Source organism: Ranitomeya imitator, chromosome 6 (genome assembly GCF_032444005.1).
Source record: "Ranitomeya imitator isolate aRanImi1 chromosome 6, aRanImi1.pri, whole genome shotgun sequence".
Taxonomy (NCBI): Eukaryota; Metazoa; Chordata; class Amphibia; order Anura; family Dendrobatidae; genus Ranitomeya; species Ranitomeya imitator.
Window position 1 is genome coordinate 257,675,200 of NC_091287.1, and position 23,391 is coordinate 257,698,590.

At 40.6% G+C, this 23,391-nt stretch overlaps 1 protein-coding gene across 1 annotated transcript in view; it reads left to right on the plus strand.

Annotated features, from left to right (window-relative positions):
* Positions 1 to 23,391, plus strand: part of MYO10 (myosin X) — a 251,495-nt gene that overhangs the window by 125,723 nt on the left and 102,381 nt on the right. Inside the window, exons 4-5 of the mRNA XM_069730591.1 lie at positions 15,479 to 15,666; positions 23,152 to 23,286. Of these exons, the coding sequence (XP_069586692.1) occupies positions 15,479 to 15,666; positions 23,152 to 23,286 (323 nt within the window). The remainder of the gene's footprint in view (positions 1 to 15,478; positions 15,667 to 23,151; positions 23,287 to 23,391) is intronic.

Genomic DNA, 23,391 nt, shown 5'->3' on the forward strand with positions numbered 1-23,391 from the left:
TTTTTCCCCAGAGTGTAAATAAAATCTAAAAAAATAAACATATTTGGTATTTCCTCGTGCGTAACTCACCTTACTAATAAAATATTGTAATATTTCTTCCATAAATGCTTGTGGATATGCCATAATTGTATGAGATGGGTATACCCCTTTAATGTCTGTGCAGAGTTTCCTCTGGTATTAATTTTGGTGATAATTACAAGTAAGGCTAGTTTTTGGTAACTCACAAAGAAAAGTTGGTCATGTAGAATATCATATTTGATTACTTACTTGTTATAGTTCTTACCCTGCAAAATACTTGAAGACAGGTGAGCATGTTTTAACCCATTTCCATTAACTACCTGGTATTATTGGAGGCAGTTCTGAATATGTCTCTATGACAACTGTTATTCTTCTCATTAAAGCTTCTATACGTTCCCCCTACTCTCCTGTTTTGATTAGCCGCCTTGGCGCAACATCATAGTTGTGCTGCACAAATGATGTGGTGTCACGTTGGCTAATCAATAGGGGAAACATGGATGCCGGTAGGTATAATAATAATAATAATAATCTTTATTTTTATATAGCGCTAACATATTCCGCTGCGCTTTACAGTTTTGCACACATTATCATCACTGTCCCCGATGGGGCTCACAATCTAGAATCCCTATCAGTATGTCTTGAGTCAGTTTGCAGGACTCCGTTCAGCGGCCACAAAATAATGACCTGACGCTTGACCAAGGTCCTGCAAATGAATTTGCTAATCACTTATAGATAGAAAATGTAGAGATAGATTATAGGGTCATTCCCATTTCAGCTGTTAATGGCTCAGGCAGAAATATTGGCATCCAGGCACCGGCTCGAGGAGATGGGGAGATGGGGCTCAGAAACAGCCAAGCGCAATTACATGATCAGGATGTCAGTGCTTTGCTGATTCTGTGATGATTACCAAAAAGGTTAGATTGGTAAAGAATGCGGAATAATGAGATAGATATCTCTTAGGTCTTTTGGTGAGGACAGGGTTAAGTTTCAGAGTCCTGAGCATCTTTTTATATACGGTATTCGATAATTTGCCGAAAGGAGCAGAACATTGGAGTCATCAGCTGAGTGTCATGTGCGGTCTCATGATGTGGAGTTTATTGCTCTCTTGGTGGTTCTGTGTACTTGGATGTTTGTTTCTCTCTCCGTACTGCAGTAACATTTTTATACTACTGTCCTGGATCAAGGCTCAGTGAAAAGAATGTGACCTGAGATGTACAGTTTATAATTTAGGGAGAACGTTGGATGAAGCCCAGTGCAAATTAGTGGGAGACAAGGAAAATCACTCATTACATTACCACAGGCCTTAAATGCAGTTTAAGAGCTAAAACAAGACCATGAATTATCTCGTCTGTGTTTATGAAGGATCAGCAGATACATTCTCTAAGTAATGTTCTCTCTATCGCCTGCTCAGTCTCAGAGACATGTGTTTTGTTTGCGACCAAGCGAAGAACAGTGACTATATCCAGCTGTTGTATCCAGCTGCCTGGTATGTGGCTTGTACAATATAGCTGTATGAATGGCCATATACTCGGTTAACCTTTTCAATGCACTGTTCTAAAAGGGCATGAACATTACCTGGTTTAATTGGGAATTTAATATTTAGATTTACAGAAATCTGTTATAATCAATTACATAAAACCAATTTTATCATTACTTTGGTTCAACCACATTCCCCAGTTATTGAAACCATGACTTGGAAATCCAGACAACCCACAAGGCTTATTATTTCCATGGCAGATCATCTTAGACAATTATAAGCACATTCTAACTAGTATGTGGCTACAAGGTTCGTAAAATGGTTAGATCTAGTAATTTAGGGTCTTCAAGGCAAAACTCTCATAGGTGTCTTACTCTTCTATGACCACCATTCCTCTCATTTCCTTTTTTGTTCTTGACTTTTTACTGATCTCTTATGTTGGTTCCTCTCCTACGACCTGATAGTTATATGGGCCACTACTATTGTGCTCGTTGAGTTGTAGGATGTTTTTCCTTTTATTTCAGTCTCTAAAGCCCCCTCCCCATATACCTTAGATGGCTGTCGACACAACGATGGTTTGGTTGACCGCTCGGCCAGCCGCTCTCTCGCCTGATTCCCCTATACATTGGGAACGCTCACTCTGCTGAGCGCTCCTGTGTTCCCTATGAGAGAGCTCCTGCCAGACATGTCTGGTGGTGGCTTATCTCAGGGAGAAAAAAGTATCAACAGTCCAAAATCAGAACATGCCAGATCCGCAATTCCTCAACAATCATCTATCGCGGGCTCCCATACATATTAGACAGGCCAACCTATTGATATGGATGCGTTCGGCCAACGTTAGTCTAAAGTATTTGGTGGCAGTAATCTCTGTTCTATGTTGATAGAACTATTTTAGACCACTTTAATCAGAAAGTTATGCATATCCTGTTGTTTAAGGGTTATCAGTATATGAACGGTCACATATGTCATTTTTGTTTTGGAATTTCCTATTAAATGTGGTAAACCATAGGAACATTGAGAAAGCAATTTTCATTATTATGCTGGCAGAAGGTCACGTTGTCTACTTCTCGGGGGCTTAGCTGACCTCAGTTTCGTGCTACGATCTCTACCTTATAAACATTTCATTCCGGTGCACAGAATAATCGTGCAGTTGTAATACTTTAGCCATAAAAAGAAAGGAAATTATCTTCCAGGCCATGGTCACCCTCTCACTAGTCTTGCCCTTGAAGGTGTTTTTCAGGCCTGAGCTAAATTTCTGCAGTCACTCTATGCAAATCCTGACAGTATGCATTATGCACATATTCCCCGCAGTTGTCAGATCGTGTGTCAGGATTTGTCGATCTGCAGTCATATAAATTGACTGCAGAAATTTAGCTCAAGCTTCGAAAACGTCTTTTAAGTTTACAACTAACCTCAAATTTTTGTATATTCTTCCAATATTCACACCATTTGTCTAATGCGTCTTCTTTGTAACCAATCCTGATGTAAAAATGAACACAGGGCAGCCCACGTGAACCTTATCTCTAGGAATGGACAGGCTTCCTTTTAGGATTTCTATTAGTCAATGGAAGGAAACAATCACTCCTTATTGCCCCCTCTTAATTATACTTTTCTATATACAGTATGAATCTACAGTTTCATTTTTTGCTGTGTTTTTTTCTGCAGAAAAGAAGCTGTGTTTTACAGTACAAGCAAAGACTATGCAATTTCAGAAATCTCATGCATGCGCTTATGGTATTTCCCGACTGAATTTGAGCATTGCAGTATTTTTTTAAAATCTGCAGCATATCAATTCTTTCAGCTTTTTTCACCCATAAACAGTAATTAAAATGCAAACAATCATTAAATAGGTTTGGGGGTGTTTTTGGCAGCATTATTAGCTACATTTTTGGTGAATAAATCTTTTTGAAACATTTAGGCTGTGTGCCCACGTTGTGTTTTTTAAGCGTTTCCGCCGCGTTTTTCCGCTGTGGAAACACTTAAAAAATGCTAACAAAATGCATAACATTAATTTTTATTGCATTCCGCAATTGCTGTGCCCATGCTGCGTATTTTTCCGCAGCGGAATCGCATCGTGGAAAAATACGCAGCATGTTCATTAATTTTGCGGAATCGCGGCAATTCCGCCGCTATAGACTTGAATTTGAAAAAACGCGTCAAAAAACGCATGAAACACAAATCAAAGAAAAAGTGTATGCATAAAAAAGAAGGGGATCGCCAAGAGAATTTTTTATGAAGTGTTATATAAGAATCCTTTTTATTGAAAACCACCACATGCAAAAACCATTAAAAACATTTAAAAAATACACAACTCGGTTTACAATTTGTACGGATCATACAAATGATGTGTACAATACACCAGAGTCCTACATGCCATAATATTTGATAGTTAACAAACCTCTAAATAGTAGCCCGATGCAAAGATTATTCATATACATGTAAAAAACGCATGAAAAACGCGTCAAATATGCATCAAAAACTGGTTAAAATCTGCATGCGTTTTCCTTGGCAAGGGTGTGCGGTTTTGATGAGGAAAAATCTGCTTCCATTCTGCAACGTGGGCACATAGCCTTACTGTAGACAAAGCACACATGTAATCTGCACCAAAAAACTGTTCCAAAAACGCAGCAATACCTGGGTTTTGAATGCAGAGATTTTCCTGCCAAGAGAGTAGGTTTTGGCTGCAGAATAAAATGTAGCGATAAATGCTGCTTGTGGATATAACCCAAGTGTTACTGAACTCTGAACCACATTTGACCCTTTAGTGATAGCATGTTTGTTGACTGAAACTTAGAGGGAAACGTTATAATAATGATTTTTCCGTCACGTAGTATTTCGATGATGTAACCCTACAATCTGATTGTCACACTATGACTACTAGTTGAAACTCAATAAAATTAATGAAATAAAACAAAACTCAGCATGTTGGAAAGTTTCATGCATACAAGTGCCTAAGGGCTTCTAGAGTAACAGGAACCTGTATTATTTTCAGGTATAAAATAATCACATGGGAATGTACAGACGTCTAGACAAAATTCACTCCTTTTTAGCTTACTCATTTTTACTTTACGCACTCTATACAAAGCTGTAAAGTATGCCAAATTAATCTTGCAGTATTCCAAGGCAGAGACTAATCTTTTTAAGCGTGGCTGTTTTGCCAATCACAGGAGGAATAAAAAACACAACTTATCATATGATTAGCTGTGAAACATTACTCCCCCAACCAATTGACACCAGTACAATTTGCAACGATAGCTAAAGATATTTTGATGCCCTGGTCAAAATTTTAGGGCATATTTGTCCAGGTCTAAGAATTTACTTCACAGGGAAAGTAGATGCCACAGAGGCCCCATAATAATATCACCACAGTGCCCCAATAATAGTGACTGCCACAATTCCACATAACAGTATCTACCACAATATTACCATAGAAATGCCTCACAGTGTTGTCCCAAAAAGAAACGCTATACACCCTGTGATATAAATGTACACTGTAATTTCAACACATTTTTCATAAATCAATAGTACAAGCAAAAATAAGAAACTTTGTAGTATATCTTATTACAGAAATATCCTTCATTCACCTCATATGAGCCATTTCTTCTCAACCCATGCTCCCCTGCCTCTTGAACTCACCATTCCCTCATCTCAACTCTTGTTTTGCTCCAGATAAGGCAGACTGCCAGGACAATTATTATTATTATTTATTATAGCTCCATTTATTCCATGGTGCTTTACTTGTGAGGAGGGGTATACATAATAAAAACAAGTACCGTCACACAGTGCAATTTTGATCGCTACGACGGCACGATTCGTGACGTTCGAGCGATATAGTTACGAGATCGCAGTGTCTGACACGCTCCTGCAATCAGGGACCCCGCTGAGAATCGTACGTCGTAGCAGATCGTTTGAAACTTTCTTTCGTCGTCTAGTGTCCCGCTGTGGCGGCATGATTGCATGGTGTAACATATATCGTATACGATGTGCGCATAGTAACCAACGGCTTCTACATCGCACATACGTCATGAAATTATCGCTCCAGCGTCGTAGATTGCAAAGTGTGACAGCAGTCTACGACGCTGGAGCGATATTGTTACGACGCTGGAGCGTCACGGATCGTACCGTCGTAGCGATGAAAATTGCACTGTGTGACGGTACCCTTAGTCAATACAAGTCACGACTGGTACAGGAGAAGAGACGACCCTGACCGTGAGGGCTCACAATCTCCAAGTATCAAGTTGCACAGCCTATTATACTTTATGGCAAGCGGAGGTGGAGTGAAGTGATAAAACAGGCAGACATAGACGCGTAAAGATTGTGCTGAGTCTTCTAACAAGTCTTTTACCTCACCCTGAGCTGATTCATAGCTACACAAATTGCTACTGATATATAATTTCCTCTATGCTGATTCTCTAAGTGTGCTGCTAAAGGAATGAAGAGCAGAAATTCCTCTCACTGTGCTGTGCTATGTGTGGAAAAGATCATAGCAGCTAGCCTCACCAACTCAAAATCAAATGAAAATTAACCCCTTTCTGCCATTAGACGTACTATTGCGTCCATGTGGGGTGGGCTTTACTTCCCAAGGACGCAATAGTACGTCATATGCGATCGGCAGCGCTCACGGGGGGAGCGCCGCCGATCGCGGCCGGGTGTCAGCTGTTTATCGCAGCTGACATCCGGCACTATGTGCCAGGAGCGGTCACGGACCGCCCCCGGCACATTAACCCCCGGCACACCGCGATCAAAGATGATCGCGATGTGCCGGCGGTACAGGGAAGAACCGCGCAGGGAGGGGGCTCCCTGCGGGCTTCCCTGAGCCCCCCGCAGCAACGCGATGTGATCGCGTTGCTGCGAGGGTCTCACCTCCCTCCCTGCTCCCTCCAGCCCCGGATCCAAGATGGCCGCGGATCCGGGTCCTGCAGGGAGGGAGGTGGCTTCACAGAGCCTGCTCAGAGCAGGCACTGTGAAGCAGCCTGCACTCCTATCAGATCAGTGATCTGACAGAGTGCTGTGCAAACTGTCAGATCACTGATCTGTGATGTCCCCCCCTGGGACAAAGTAAAAAAGTAAAAAAAAAAAATTTCAAATGTGTAAAAAAAAATAAAAAAAAATATTCCAAAATAATGAAAAAAAAAATAAAAATATTATTCCCATAAATACATTTCTTTATCTAAATAAAAAAAAAAACAATAAAAGTACACATATTTAGTATCGCCGCGTCCGTAACGGCCCGACCTATAAAACTGGCCCACTAGTTAACCCCTTCAGTAAACACCGTAAGAAAAAAAAAAAAAAAACGAGGCAAAAAACAACGCTTTATTATCATACCGCCGAACAAAAAGTGGAATAACACGCGATCAAAAAGACAGATATAACTAACCATGGTACCGCTGAAAACGTCATCTTGTCCCGCAAAAAACGAGCCGCCATACAGCATCATCAGCAAAAAAATAAAAAAGTTATAGTCCTGAGAATAAAGCGATGCAAAAATAATTATTTTTTCTATAAAATAGTTTTTATCGTATAAAAGCGCCAAAACATAAAAAAATGATATAAATGAGGTGTCGCTGTAATCGTACTGACCCAAAGAATAAAACTGCTTCATCAATTTTACCAAACGCGGAACGGTATAAACGCCTCCCCTAAAAGAAATTCATGAATAGCTGGTTTTTGGTCATTCTGCCTCACAAAAATCGGAATAAAAAGCGATCAAAAAATGTCACGTGCCCGAAAATGTTACCAATAATAACATCAACTCGTCCCGCAAAAAACAAGACCTCACATGACTCTGTGGACCAGAATATAGAAAAATTATAGCTCTCAAAATGTGGTAACGCAAAAAATATTTTTTGCAATAAAAAGCGTCTTTCAGTGTGTGACGGCTGCCAATCATAAAAATCCGCTAAAAAACCCGCTATAAAAGTAAATCAAACCCCCCTTCATCACCCCCTTAGTTAGGGAAAAATTAAAAAAATGTATTTATTTCCATTTTCCCATTAGGGCTAGGGTTAGAGTTAGGGCTAGGGTTAGGGCTAGGGTTAGGGCTAGGGTTAGGGCTAGGGTTAGGATTAGGGCTAGGGTTAGGGCTAGGGCTACAGTTTGGGTTGGGGCTAAAGTTACAGTTAGGGTTTAGATTACATTTACGGTTGGGAATAGGGTTGGGATTAGGGTTAGGGGTGTGTCAGGGTTAGAGGTGTGGTTAGGGTTACTGTTGGGATTAGGGTTAGGGATGTGTTTGGATTAGGGTTTCAGTTATAATTGGGGGGTTTCCACTGTTTAGGCACATCAGGGGCTCTCCAAACGCGACATGGCGTCCGATCTCAATTCCAGCCAATTCTGCGTTGAAAAAGTAAAACAGTGCTTCTTCCCTTCCGAGCTCTCCCGTGTGCCCAAACAGGGGTTTACCCCAACATATGGGGTATCAGCGTACTCAGGACAAATAGGACAACAACTTTTGGGGTCCAATTTCTCCTGCTACCCTTGGGAAAATACAAAACTCGGGGCTAAAACATATATTTTGTGGGGAAAAAAAAGATTTTTTATTTTCACGGCTCTGCGTTATAAACTGTAGTGAAACACTTGGGGGTTCAAAGTTCTCACAACATATCTAGATTAGTTCCCTGGGGGGTCTAGTTTCCAATATGGGGTCACTTGTGGGGGGTTTCTACTGTTTAGGTACATTAGGGGTTCTGCAAACGCAATGTGACGTCTGCAGACCATTCCATCTAAGTCTGCATTCCAAATGGCGCTCCTTCCCTTCCGAGCTCTGCCATGCGCTCAAACGTTGGTTTCCCCCAACATACGGGGTATCAGCGTACTCAGGACAAATTGGACAACAACTTTTGGGGTCGAATTTCTCCTCTTACCCTCGGGAAAATACAAAACTGGGGGCTAAAAAATAATTTTGGGGGGAAAGATTTTTTTTTTTAATTTTCACGGCTCTGCGTTACAAACTGTAGTGAAACACTTGGGGGTTTAAAGCTATCACAACACATCTAGATGAGTTCCTTAGGGGGTCTAGTTTCCAAAATGGTGTCACTTGTGGGAGGTTTCTACTGTTTAGGTACATTAGGGGCTCTGCAAATGCAATGTGACACCTGCAGACCATTCCATCTAAGTCCTCATTCCAAATGGAGCTCCTTCCCTTCCGAGCCCTCCCATGCGCCCAAACAGTGGTTCCCCCCCACATATGGGGTATCAGCGCACTCAGGACAAATTGGACAACAAATTCTGGGGTCGAATTTCTCCTTTTACCCTCGGGAAAATACAAAACTGGGGGCTAAAAAATAATTTTTGTGGGAAAAAATTTTTGTTTTATTTTTACGGATCTCCATTATAAACTTCTGTGAAGCCCTTGGTGGGTCAAAGCGCTCAGTACACATCTAGATAAGTTCCTAAGGGGGTCTACTTTCCAAAATGGTGTCACTTGTGGGGGGTTTCTACTGTTTAGGTACATTAGGGGCTCTGCAAACGCAATGTGACACCTGCAGACCATTCCATCTAAGTCTGCATTCAAATGGCACTCCTTCCCTTCTGAGCCCTCCCATGTGCCCAAACAGTGGTTCCCCCCACATATGGTGTATCATCGCACTCAGGACAAATTGGGCAACAAATTTTGGGGTCCAATTTCTCCTGTTACCCTCAGGAAAATACAAAACTGGGGGCTAAAAAAATAATTTTTGTGGGAAAAAAATTTTGTTTTATTTTTACGGCTCTGCATTATAAACTTCTGTGAAGCACTTGGTGGGTCAAAGTGCTCACCACACCTCTAGATAAGTTCCTTAGGGGGTCTACTTTCCAAAATGGTGTCATTTGTGGGGGGTTTCAATGTTTAGGCACATCAGTGGCTCTTCAAACGCAACATGGCGTCCCATCTCAATTCCTGTCAATTTTGCTTTGAAAAGTCAAACGGCGCTCCTTCCCTTCCGAGCTCTCCCATCCACCCAAACAGTGGTTTACCCCCACATATGGGGTATCAGCGTACTCAGGACAAATTGTACAACAACTTTTGGGGTCCAATTTCTTCTCTTACCCTTGGGAAAATAAAAAATTGGGGGCAAAAAGATAATTTTTGTGAAAAAATATGATTTTTTATTTTTACGGTTCTACATTATAAACTTCTGTGAAGCACTTGGTGGGTCAAAGTGCTCACCACACCTCTAGATAAGTTCCTTAGGGGGTCTACTTTCCAAAATGGTGTCACTTGTCGGGGGTTTCAATGTTTAGGCACATCAGTGGCTCTTCAAACGCAACATGACGTCCCATCTCAATTCCTGTCAATTTTGCATTGAAAAGTCAAACGGCGCTCCTTCCCTTCCGAGCTCTCCCATCCGCCCAAACAGTGGTTTACCCCCACATATGGGCTATCAGCGTACTCAGGACAAATTGTACAACAACTTTTGGGGTCCAATTTCTTCTCTTACCCTTGGGAAAATAAAAAATTGGGGGCGAAAAGATAATTTTTGTGAAAAAATATGATTTTTTATTTTTACGGTTCTACATTATAAACTTCTGTGAAGCACTTGTTGGGTCTAAGTGCTCACCACACCTCTAGATAAGTTCCTTAGGGGGTCTACTTTCCAAAATGGTGTCACTTGTGGGGGGTTTCAATGTTTAGCCACATCAGGGGCTCTCCAAACGAAACATGGCGTCCCATCTCAATTCCAGTCAATTTTGCATTGAAAAGTCAAATGGCACTCCTTCGCTTCCGAGCTCTGCCATGCGCCCAAACAGTGGTTTACCCCCACATGTGGGGTATTGGCATACTCAGGACAAATTGTACAACAATGTTTGGGGTCCATTTTCTCCTGTTACCCTTGGTAAAATAAAACAAATTGGAGCTGAATTAAATTTTTTGTGAAAAAAAGTTAAATGTTCATTTTTATTTAAACATTCAAAAAATTCCTGTGAAGCACCAGAAGGGTTAATAAACTTCTTGAATATGGTTTTGAGCACCTTGAGGGGTGTAGTTTTTAGAATGGTGTCACACTTGGGTATTTTCTATCATATAGACCCCTCAAAATGACTTCAAATGAGATGTGGTCGCTAAAATAAAATGGTGTTGTAGAAATGAGAAATTGCTGGTCAACTTTTAACCCTTATAACTCCCTAACAAAAAAAAATTTTGGTTCCAAAATTGTGCTGATGTAAAGTAGACATGTGGGAAATGTTACTTATTAAGTATTTTGTGTGACATATCTCTGTGATTTAATTGCATAAAAATTCAAAGTTGGAAAATTGCGAAATTTTCATAATTTTCGCCAAATTTCCGTTTTTTTCACAAATAAACGCAGGTACTATCAAATAATTTTTACCATTGTCATGAAGTACAATATGTCACGAGAAAACAATGTCAGAATCACCAGGATCCATTGAAGCGTTCCAGAGTTATAACCTCATAAAGGGACAGTGGTCAGAATTGTAAAAATTGGCCCGGTCATTAACGTGCAAACCACCCTTGGGGGTAAAGGGGTTAAGAGACAGAGCCTGCAGAGAGGAAAACGGGTGAACATTCTGGTTACAAATTATATAGGGGCCAGATGTAGTGCTTTTCCTCATGTACACACAAAAGAGTATATGGGTTGGCCACTTTCTCTTGTTTTTGCAGCTTTCTCCACAAACTGACAAGCACTTCTTTTCTGTCTGCTGGTTGTGGAGTTCATGGCCTGATAAGTCCTTCAGTTTCCTCCAATAGGAAAGCAGCATTCCCATGTGAGGTGTTTTACAAATGGAGGACGCTGATGGACTGGTGCTGGTCAGCTTGGTAGGAAAGTTGCTTTAAAGGGTATCTGTCAGCAGATTTTCGCTATGTAATCCGAAGACAGCGTGGGGTAGGGGTTAAAACACTGAATTCAGCGATGTGTCAAGCTGTGATCAAGCTGTATACTGTTGTCTACTTACAATGAAGGTTGTATTACTGGGACATTATCATGCTACAGCACATGAAACCTAGTCTGACTCCACCCCTCCTATGATAAGCAGCTCACTGTCAATAGACAGCTTTTTGAGCTCTGCAACATGCTACATCTAAAAACACTGTGTCACAACTGCTGCACCCCGTAAGATAAGTGATAGACTGTTGAAATCGGGGTCTATTTTCCTACATTATGCTAATCTCAGATGAGGTAACAAAAACCTGGTGACAGAATACCTTAACAATAGAATTTAGCCAACCCCTTTTTAATGAAAAACTGGTCATAGTGGCCATCCCCTATAATGGAAAAAACTGGACATAATGGGGGGAATGCTGTGGGGAACAATAATCAGGAGGTAGTCTTTTAGTATTGTCTGCTTCCCTGTATTTCATTCATGTGAGTAGTTTGGACAGGAACCTTTGAAGTAATTATTTAGCAGTGCAGATGCAGACATATGGAACGTGTAAATGAGATGTAGTATCTGCCTGTAAAATTATACAACGAGCCGGAAGGAAAAGAGCGCGCGTCATGTGTCTACTGATGTGAGACTGTTTAGTAAACTGTCGGATCTTTCATCACACAGGATGAAATATTCGTCCTTTGTATATAGTGATTGAGGAGTGCGCAGACAAGTGCTGAAATGTACAGTAATGTAAACACTTTGTCATATGGCTCTTCCATCGGCACTCAATCTCACTTTTTATTGGCGGACTTTCACAGACTCGTAGTGCAATCCTTTTATGTTACATTCCCTAACCAGGTGGACCATATGTATGTCTAGGGGAAGAAGTGTATGAATATTTTTAAACATTCCTTATGTTAAATGATCAACCTACCATATCCCACAATTTTGTTTGGGTCTAAAGATATGCCCCCTCCATCATTCCCGTCATACCTATGGCACCGTCTTTCTATGCCTGCTCACATGTCCCAGCCCTGAAACATTCCAGTAGCCACCAGTCCTCGTCCCATGATTTTGTAGGATTTGTTGTTGGTCTTTTATTGATTTGGTCTTGTTTTGGTCAATTTACCAATTCTTTCATGTGAAATTGAGAATAATAATTTTTCTTCTGTGTAATATTATTGGATCTAGATTATACGTTGTACTGAGATGTCTATGGAGAATGGGCAACATCTAAAGATCTACATCAATGATTACTTCAGGGGTGGACATATCATTGGTGCAACCTATGCAGCTGCACTTGGGCCCAAAGGGTAAGGCATCCCAATTCCTCCTCCAAAGCAGGTGGCATTGTGCATTATGATGAGCTATTGGGCCCATATACTGCTCTGGCACAGGGGCCCTTTTCTGCCTATATATGCCAAGGGATTACTTTATATATGGTTGTCATGTGGTTGTTTTTCAGACATCATTTCTATAGGTTAACAACTCTAATGTGCCAGTGTTTGCCTGTGTTGTTTCCTAGCATCTGCAGTCTCTTAATGTCTGACCTGATGAGATTCAGCTCCAGTTAAGTATAGTGGAGGTTCTGGGCATCCAGTTTGAAATGTGAAACTCTGGAAAATGTTGTATGTGGTTTGGACTGGGCAGAAGATATTTTAAAAATAGCAAGACATATTTGTTGATGCTCGCTAGTCTCTCATCAAAGCACATTAGAGCTAACAGTCAGATGATGGAATTAGGAGAAACCCGAGTAAAATGGAAAAGCGTCCTCCCTCAGCAGAAAATTGTAGAAAGGGAAAAAATAACAGTCTCATTGTAAATGTCACATGGTACGGGCAGGTTTGTTATGTGTCGTGTACAGATGTGCTTATGGGAAGTTGCCGGTCTGACATGAGCTCCATCTGTGGTCAGGGAATGCCTTTGATATGACTCGAGACTGTAAATGTTGTAGGCAAATTCTCAGCCATTGAAGGTCTTCTTGTGCTGTTGCCTAATTCTAAATAGGACTTAAAGAGTATACATTCTGGAATATGAAAAAATTTTTCTCCCTCTTTTGACGTACCTGATTTATCACCACAATTCTGATGTAACACACTTTGAAATGTCAAAAAATTTGCAACTTGTGGCGTTTTTACACCAATCCTATCAAACTTCGCCAACTTTTAGAAAAATGGTCTGCGCTGAGATAAGGTGGAATTAGCGCGCCTGACTAATATATGATAATTTACACCCCTAAGGGGGCAAACATAACACCATAAATGTACTCCAGTCAGAGTGTAGTAACATTTTTGGAGGTGGCGTGTAGCAATTGAGGGAAGAACCAAATTCTTTAGAGACGCATGCCTCTTAATGAATTTGGCGCATCTTACTGCAGCGCTCAGTTCATCAAGACAAAAAAAGACAAAACACCAGTCTTGATGAATAAGGCCCACAGTGTGGTAGAAGCTATAGATAGAGGCACACTAGGGACACTTGCGAGAGTCAGTCATCAGACATTTATATTTTACACCATAGATCTCCAAAATATGACCTTGTTGTGTTGTAGAGGCTTAGAAAACATGGCTTCCTGTCCACAGACTGTGTGTGATCTTACAGATCAGCCATATGAATGTCATTGGAGCTTAGTAATACTATTCCCAACCCTTGGAAAGGAGTGGTATGTTACTGCAAGCAAAAAGCCATGTTTGCTAACCTTGCACAATGCTTTTAAGGCAATAAGTACTGCATCCACTACAATAGCTTCTAACCCATGCACATGCTTGAACAGCACAGTAGCTTAGTGGACATTATTGATACCTCACTAAATGGGGATGTTGAATTAAAATCTGAACATCTTGTCCCTGTGTTTACATGGTTGTCTTCTTAGTTCTCTATTTTATTTGTGTGTATAAGTTTATACCATAAATGTCCATTAAATAGGGGGTTTCAGTGGATAACACTAAACATAAAATATAATCCACTGTACTGGGAAAGTATTGAATAAAAAAAAGTGAAAAGTCCAAATAGTAAATGCAAATTTTATTAGATAAATTAAGCATATATAGCAGATAAAAACATAAAAACAAAGGTGCACCCCTGGAAGAAGCAAGGTGAAACGTGCGTCGGGGTGAAGGGAAGCGATGCCTGGTAATTGCCCCGCTGTTTATAAAAGATTCCTTGTCACAGGTGAAAATTACTAATCATAATGATCTTTTAGTGGGCGGCTATTGTCTAACATATGTGTGCAGAAAAGTTTGAGTACCCCCTTATTTAGTGAGTGATTCCTGTTCCTGTATGTAGCCACATTAGTATATTTATTACCTTCTGTACTTGCCCCATCAGGCTATTTCTGCCTTTCTGTTTTAAGATTCATGTTTTTATACGTTTTTATCTGCTATATATGCTATATTTATCTAAAAAAAAAGTTTCATTTCCTATACCCTATAAGTCAGGCTTTGTCATATGATTTGGGATTTTGTCATTGACGAATTTGACAAATACTGTAGTGGCTGAGTGGATAGCACTGTTGCCTTATAGTGATGGGTCAAATCCCACCAAGAACAACATCTGAAAGAAGTTTATATGTTCTCCTCGTGTTTGTGTGGGTTTCCTACAAGTATTTACACTGTTCAAAATCATACTAATAGGGAATTTCCATTATGTGCCTCAATGGGGACAGTGATAATGTTTCTAAAGAGCTGCAGAATATGATGGTGCTATATAAGTAAGCATAATAATCAAACCAGGGTCTTTTCCAGAAGGAAAAGGTCTCATTCTAAGTCATGCAGCAGACGTCAACATTGACTTCTGGGTGGCCACCTCCAGTAGATGGCACAAGAAAGTCAGCGTGCTTTGTTTTGTGGGAGGACTTACGATATTTGCATATCTTTTTCCCAGAAATCATTGCCTGGCCTGTCTCCCTATGCCAGCTTGATGGTCTCCACAAGTAGAAAAAGGACCCCGTAGACCTATGTGTGTATCTGAAAGGTTGAGGGCTTACTGGTGAAAGGGAGTGATTACCGTCAGTGTAAAATACTGATCTTTATAAATAATAAGAAGAAACGTGAAATAGTTGGCAGTGCTGTATTATATGCTGCATTCACACATGTGGGGCTGTACAACTTTATACATAGACATTTATATGTCATATATATTTATGTTAACTTTTTTTATGCTTTATTTCAGACTTATATCGGCTCCATCCTTGCTTCTGTCAATCCCTACAAGCTGATACCTGGTTTATATGACCGAAACACAGTGGAGTTATACAGCCGGCACCACTTGGGAGAAATCCCCCCTCACATCTTTGCTGTGGCCAATGAATGCTACCGCTGCCTATGGAAGCGACATGACAATCAATGTGTTCTCATCAGGCGAGTAATATATGCAGCATCAAATGTATAAGGTATATTTTGAGGATGAAAAGTAAATATAATCTCTGATTTAGGCCAGGGTCAGATGAGCATATAAAACATTTGTCCAAGTTTCATCCAGAAAACTCAGAACATTTTCATCCTCGTGGCATCCGTTTGTCCGTTTTCTACATCTGCATGAGATCTATTTTTATACATCAACATGTTAAAATGTACATGATAAAATTCAAATACTACACAGATCCGTATGACATCTGTTTTTTAACATACTCTGGGTCTGTTTCAAAAAGCTGTCATCTGAACAGCTGCATTGAATTTCATTGGTGAGTCCATCTGAACGAGAACTTATAGAAATGACCTAAAATTAGCTACTTTGAGCATCAAGTGAAACCGAATTCAATTATGTTCTAGTTACCATGCCAGAGTCACGAGGAAAAGTACACTTGTAAGATTTACAGATCAATATGTATCTTGCTTGCAGATTTTAGTCGGTTGCTAAACGTGTGCTTTCAGGTGCACTATAGACACACAACCTGAATTTTATGTTTTTTCATCATTTGATGCAGTTCAATAGAAGCAAATGGAAAAGTCATGTAATTTGTACCTGGTTGTTTTCTTCATTCACTTGTACTAAAGTGTGATGTAGTGCGACAGCTGCATTGAGGTGTACAAATAGCATGCTGTGCATTCATTTAAGTCTCTTTCACATATCAGTTTTTGTTGTACATGTTCTATCAATTTACTTAACGCCTCATTCACATGTCCATGTTTAAATACGTACATGAAAAAATAGAACCGATGCCATCAGTGTGTCCATTTTTACCATCAATGTATGGTCCGTGTGTCCATTTTTACCAACATTGTGTCACATCAGTGGTTTTCACTGATATAGAAATAAATAAATTGCAAAGCTTATCCTATACTTTGCAATGTTAGGGAAAGGGTGTTTTCCCCTCAAGCTTTAAACATGCCTCAATCACACCTATCCCCAAAAAGCCCTCTCTTGACCCATCCTCTGTATCTAGCTATCGCCCTATATCACTTCTCCCCTATGCCTCAAAACTGCTGGAACAACACGTCCATCTTGAACTGTCCTCCCATCTATCTTCCTCCTCCCGCTTACAATCAGGCTTCCGGTCACACCACTCCACTGAAACTGACCTAACTAAGGTCACCAATGACCTATTAACAGCCAAGAGCAAGCGACACTACTCTATCCTCCTCCTCCTGGACCTGTCCTCTGCCTTTGACACAGTGGACCATTCCTGTTGCTGTGGACCCTCTCATCCCTTGGCATCACAGACTTGGCCCTATTCTGGATCTTGTCATACCTACCTGACCGAAAATTCAGCCTCTCCCACTCACACACCACCTCCTCACCTCGCCCCCTATCTGTCGGAGTCCCGCAAGTTTCAGTTCTAGGACCCCTGCTCTTCTCCATTTACACTTTTGACCTGGGACAGCTCATAGAATCTCACGGTTTTCAGTATCATCTCTATGCTGATGACACACAGATCTATATCTCTGGACCAGATATCACCACCCTACTAGCCAGAATCCCTCAATGTCTATCCGCTATTTCATCCTTCTTCTCCGCTAGATTTCTAAAACGTAACATGGACAAAACAGAATTCATCATCTTTCCCCAATCTCAAGCAACCCCCCAATGAACCAATCCATTACAGTAAACGGCTGCCCACTCTCCCCAGTCCCACAAGCTCGCTGTCTCGGGGTAATCCTTGACACTGATCTCTCCTTCAAACCACATAGGGGCGATCTAATAACCATGTATAAGTATATAAGGGGACAATACAAATATCTCGCTGAGGATCTGTTTATACCAAGGAAGGTGACGGGCACAAGGGGGCATTCTTTGCGTCTGGAGGAGAGAAGGTTTTTCCACCAACATAGAAGAGGATTCTTTACTGTTAGGGCAGTGAGAATCAGGAATTGCTTGCCTGAGGAGTTGGTGATGGCGAACTCAGTCGAGGGGTTCAAGAGAGGCCTGGATGTCTTCCTGGAGCAGAACAATATTGTATCATACAATTATTAGGTTCTGTAGAAGGACGTAGATCTGGGAATTTATTATGATGGAATATAGGCTGAACTGGATGGACAAATGTCTTTTTTCGGCCTCACTAACTATGTTACTATGTTACTATGTTACATATCCAAGCCCTTTCCAATTCCTGCCGCCTTCAACTCAAAAATATTTCACGGATCATTCCTAAACCAAGAATCTGCAAAAACCCTAGTCCATGCCCTCATCATCTCCCGCCTCGACTACTGTAACTTCCTGCTCTGTGGCCTCCCCTCTAACACTCTCGCACCCCTCCAATCTATTCTAAACTCAGCTGCCCGACTAATCCACCTGTCCCCCCACTATTCCCCGGCCTCTCCCCTCTGTCAATCCTTTCACTGGTTCCCCATTACCCAGAGACTTCAGTACAAAAGCCTAACCATGACATACAAAGCCATCCACAACCTGTCTCCTCCATACATCTGTGACGTCTTCTCCCAATACTTTCCTGCATGCAACCTCCGATCCTCACAAGATCTCCTTCTCTACTCCCCACTTATCTCCTCTTCCCACAATCGCATACAAGATTTCTCTCGCGCATCACTCCTACTCTGGAACTCTCTACCACAACATATCAGACTCTCGCCTACCATCAAAACCTTCAAAAAGAACCTGAAGACCCACCTCTTCTGACAAGCCTACAACCTGCAGTAACCACTCATCGACCAAACCACTGCACGACCAGCTCTACCCTCGCCTACTGTATCCTCACCCATCCCTTGTAGATTGTGAGCCCTTGCGGGCAGGGTCCTCTTGCCTCCTGTACCAGTTGTGACTTGTATTGTTCAAGATTATTGTACTTGTTTTTATTATGTATACCCCTCCTTACATGTAAAGCGCCATGGAATAAATGGCGCTATAATAATAATAATGTTAAGCACGTGCAGCAAACGGATGGTACACAGATGTCATCCATGTGCTGAATGTGTTTTTCACGGACCCATAGACTTATATTGGCCCTTGAAATCCATGCTGCCTGAAGAAAACAGACATGTCTCCATGTATTTTGCACAGACACTTGGTCCGTCAAAAACATGGATATGTGAATAGCAGCATTGATTATAATGGTATGTGTTATATCAGTGAAAACAATGCATACAACAAGTGCGTGCCACATGTCTGAATGAGGCCTAGCAGATATCTCATGGATGCATTACGACTAAAGTCCCTTATTTATTGTATGCAGGGTTTTTTGTCCTGTGGTATTCGTTACTGTTTTTTAGAACCAAAGTTTTCAAAATGGTGCACGCATTTTTGAAATTTGAGTCAGAAAATTGTTTCTATTTTGTCTTCAACTTTTTTGTTACTTTTTAGTGCAAAACATTGCATGATTTTGCAAAATGGTGCAAAAAAAGTGTACATAAAATCAATTTAGTAGGGACTGGAAACAATATACCGTTCTTTCAAATTATGCGACTTTTTGAAAAGTCACAAATGATGATACAGGTGACAACATCTGTAAACTGCAAACTAAAAAAAAAAGAAAGAACACAAGATAGAAAAGGTACAAATGGAAAGATGGATCCTACGTAGACTGAAGCAAAGCTCAAATAACTCAACAAAAGACAGGCGTAAATGCTTTAATGAATCGGGCCCCAAATGCCTTTTACACATGTCCTACTTTAATTTGTGTTGAGGACCAAAGTCATCCATTTAAAGGGAACCTGTCATGGCAAAAAAACGCTATTATGCAAATATAGGAATAATCTGCAGGTTAATAACATTCTAAAGCCATGCTGAATCAAACTGAAAGCTCTTCTACCAGTAGGAAATGAACTTTAATCATCCTGGTAGCCTGTGGCTTTCAGTCTTAGAGACGGACCGTAACTTCAGTAACTGCACAGACAGACTAGTGGCAGACTAACAGCCAGCTCTGTACTGATGCACTGCTGAGACGGCTGTCAGTCAGTGCCGGGGCACAGTTAATACAGTGCGCACTGAGCGGTGACTTGAGCTGCATCGGCCGCGCCTCTATAACTGACAGCCAGGTGCTGCCAGGGAGGAATAAACATCATTTCCTCCTCGTAGCTGGGCTTTCAGTGCCAGGAGTACCAATTTCTTGCTCTCTGGTAATATGAGGCCATGTCATAGTTTAATTCCTAAGTATGCATCTTCAAGTAGACTATTTCATTGTTGTGACTGTTGGCAAATAACGAGAAATTTAGATTAAAAAAAAAATCTCTTTAATTTCAGTTGTCTATTATGCCTATTATTTAGTCCCATCCTTTTTAGCTCACTGTTTGCGTCTTCCGGTAACGTCTCACTGATGGTTAGCTGACTTCATGGATATGGTTTGTCCTGAGATAACTCTGCTTGAGAAGACTTAGGTTGATGTCCTACCATGACACATAGTCCTGAAATTAAGCTGCAAATATAACGTGGGATTATTATAACAAATGTCCTGATGGGAGAGGAGGTGCAATATGTTGTGTCCATGGCTCCCTCTAGTGGATCACATTCAATTTACAGTCTAGGAAGAGATCATGTTGAAACTGGCAGCAAATGAAATAGAAAAGGTTAACCAATTATTTCTATTGCTTGGTCTTGCAGATATTTAGGGAAAGGCTACAAACGTTAACACTGGCAATTTCCTGCTAACCAAATAGAATACAGAAATATATGCTGTATTAGTGTTAGATAGACCACATTTTCTGCAAAAAAAATCGAAAATGCTCAAAACCTGAAAGGAAGTATTACAAATAAAGTAAAAATGATCCAGGCTAAGTCCCAATCATGAGCAACTCACAGTCCAGAAAGATAAGTCTGTTTATTGAAGGGGTTTTATGTGATTATCATATAGTAACGGCCTGCTATTCCTAATGCTATATAACTTGGCAATTTTGGGGGACTTTGCATAGACTTCTTTAATATGTTAATAATTATTGGCCACTTTTAATAGTGATTTAGGCCACGTTCACACGTTCAATACTTGGTCAGTGTGTTACATCAGTATTTGCAAGTCAAAGCCGGTAGTGGGTGATAAAGGAGAGTAGGAGAAAGAATCTGGGTGTGATGGGAGTGGAGGGGGAGAATGTGTGACACTGGTCTTATGGTTTATGGGGGTAAGAAGGGGTAAGCAGAAGAAAGTGGGCTCAGGAAGATGGTGACCAAAGGTTTGCAACGCTGGGGCAAATACTGTTTAATTGTTAGGTAGTGCAAACTTAGACGTCACCAGTTTACCTCACGGCTCATGCTGCTTCATATATCCATCCAACTGTTAGAATGTGTAGCCGTACTGTATGCCAGAGGTTTGTGCCACAATTCTGGTGCCTTTCGGCCCACTGTGTCGAGTTTTAGGATATGCTCCTTTCCCGACAAGCAATTCCCATGTAATCACAAGGCCACGCTCCCTTGGCGCCGATGGTGCAGAAAGTGTTTAAAATACATAATAAAGTACAGACAGAATTTTTGATCTGCTGACAGTGCTTTTTTTTGCAGATAACATTTGCATTACTGTCAGTTTTATCACAGCAATATAGTGGTTTGATGCAAGAGGGGACATAAAAGTATTTTTTTTGTAATTTGTCTCCTGGCGCCACCCACATTACACGGAGATTGTAGTAAGAGTCTATTACCGCAGCCCTACAAGACCTGATTGGCTGCTGCCGTCCGAACCTGATTAAGGAGACAGATTATCGTATTATATGGCCACTTGTGTGGCTTCCCTCATATTATGCCAATTCTTCTGAATTACTTTCTGAGCTTATAATTCTATATAGACATAAAAGAATAAGTAAATGGAAGTACCGTACTGTACTTTGCAGCGAAACCCAGCCACATTAACCCTTGAATAACTGGGATTTTTTTTGTCTTTCAGTGTATCTGTCTGCTTGTCCTTTTCTTTATGTTACTGTTTTTGGTTTCTGGAAATATACAAAATAAAATTGCAGAAATCCTGGATATGGTTGAGTGTGTATAGCGCTTTACAGCCGTAGTTTCATCATCTGCAAAGACAATGTTAGACCTAGATTATAATCTTTACATTAAGAATATTTTTTGTCAGGTCGCTCAATTCTTTCAAAGTTCCACCATAATGTTCTAGAGCCCTATACTTGTATCCCACAAATGTACTTGATGTCGAAAACATCTCTTCATATGTGTGCCATAATTATTATTTATTATTATATTATAATAACTAATTGCACCTTACATCATATGCCAGCCTGGTCTGGTAGGCCTTTAGCGTGGATAGTTATTTATTCAATGTGCATCCATAGAGACAAAAGTTGAACATTTTCGGTCCACATCCGGACCTTCATCAGAACAATCATACTGGTATACTGGGAAATACGTATAGCCTGTCAAAACTGGTTCCAACAGAGTTTTCAAAGAAGCCTGGATGCGAAGAGGAATCCTGAGTGTGTCCGCGCACATGGAGGGCAACAGAAGAAGACAGAAGAGGGCACATGGAGTGGCAACTCGTCGCCCTCCATGTGCGCGGACACACTCAGGATTCCTCTTCGCATCCAGACTTCTTTGAAAACTCCGTTGGAACCAGTTTTGACAGGATATATGTATTTCCCAGTATACCAGTATGATTGTTCTGATGAAGGTCTGGATGTGGACCGAAAACATTCAACGTTTGTCTCTATGGATGCACATTGAATAAATAACTATCCACGCTAAAGTATTTTTGAGTGCCAAGTTTCTCTATTGTCTGGATTGCTTTGGGCTAGATGCCCTACTTGAGCACCTAACTCGCATGATAGTACAAGTGCCGTGTTGTACCACTACGAAATTTGAGAGCCTTTGGGACCTGTCAGGTATCCATTACTTTTTAAGAAAAATATTTAGAATTGAGAGTCCTCAGTGGTTGATACCTTTTAATGGCTAACTGAAAAGATGGTAATAAATTGCAAGCTTTCGAGACTACACAGGTCTCTTCATCAGGCAAAGACTAAAACAAATTCTGAAGAATCACATATTTATGCACAACATAGTATAGGAAAAAAAAAGGGGAAAAAAACCATGGATAAGCCAGGTGACATGGTTACTTTTTAAGATCAATAGTGGCTGAAGTAAAGGGGTTAATGAGAAGTTAAACACACGACCACCTTGGATCTGCTGGGGGTGGACATGCTTTAAAGAATAACTGTTGTTTTAATTTTTTTTTCATAAAGTACTCATGCAGCTAGGTAACTTTGTAATATATCTTATAAGAGAAATTTGCTTCTTTCTCCTCCTGGACTGATCATTCATTCTCAGAATTCTCAATTCTTGAGTAAAAAATATGAAAATACATTACAAGTTTCTTATGTTCATTTGTACCACTGATTAATGAAATAGAATTGATATGATGGTTACTTTTGAAGTCAGATTGGGACGTCACAATACTTTTTTACATGTTACGGTCTTGCCTTCATATTCCTATGTGGTGATGCCTAAATGTTTCTTCTTGATTTCAGCGGTGAGAGTGGGGCAGGGAAGACAGAAAGCACAAAGCTCATTCTAAAATACCTATCTGCAATGAGCCAACATTCCCTGGAAGTTTCTTCAAAAGAAAAGACAGCAAGCGTGGAACAAGCCATTCTGGAGAGCAGGTAAAGGTCAAATGTACAAAATAAAGGTGCTCGTGCCTCGTATGTCCCATGTAGTCTCATCCATTTTGTCACACAATGTGATCTATAACAGTCTCACCCTATGAT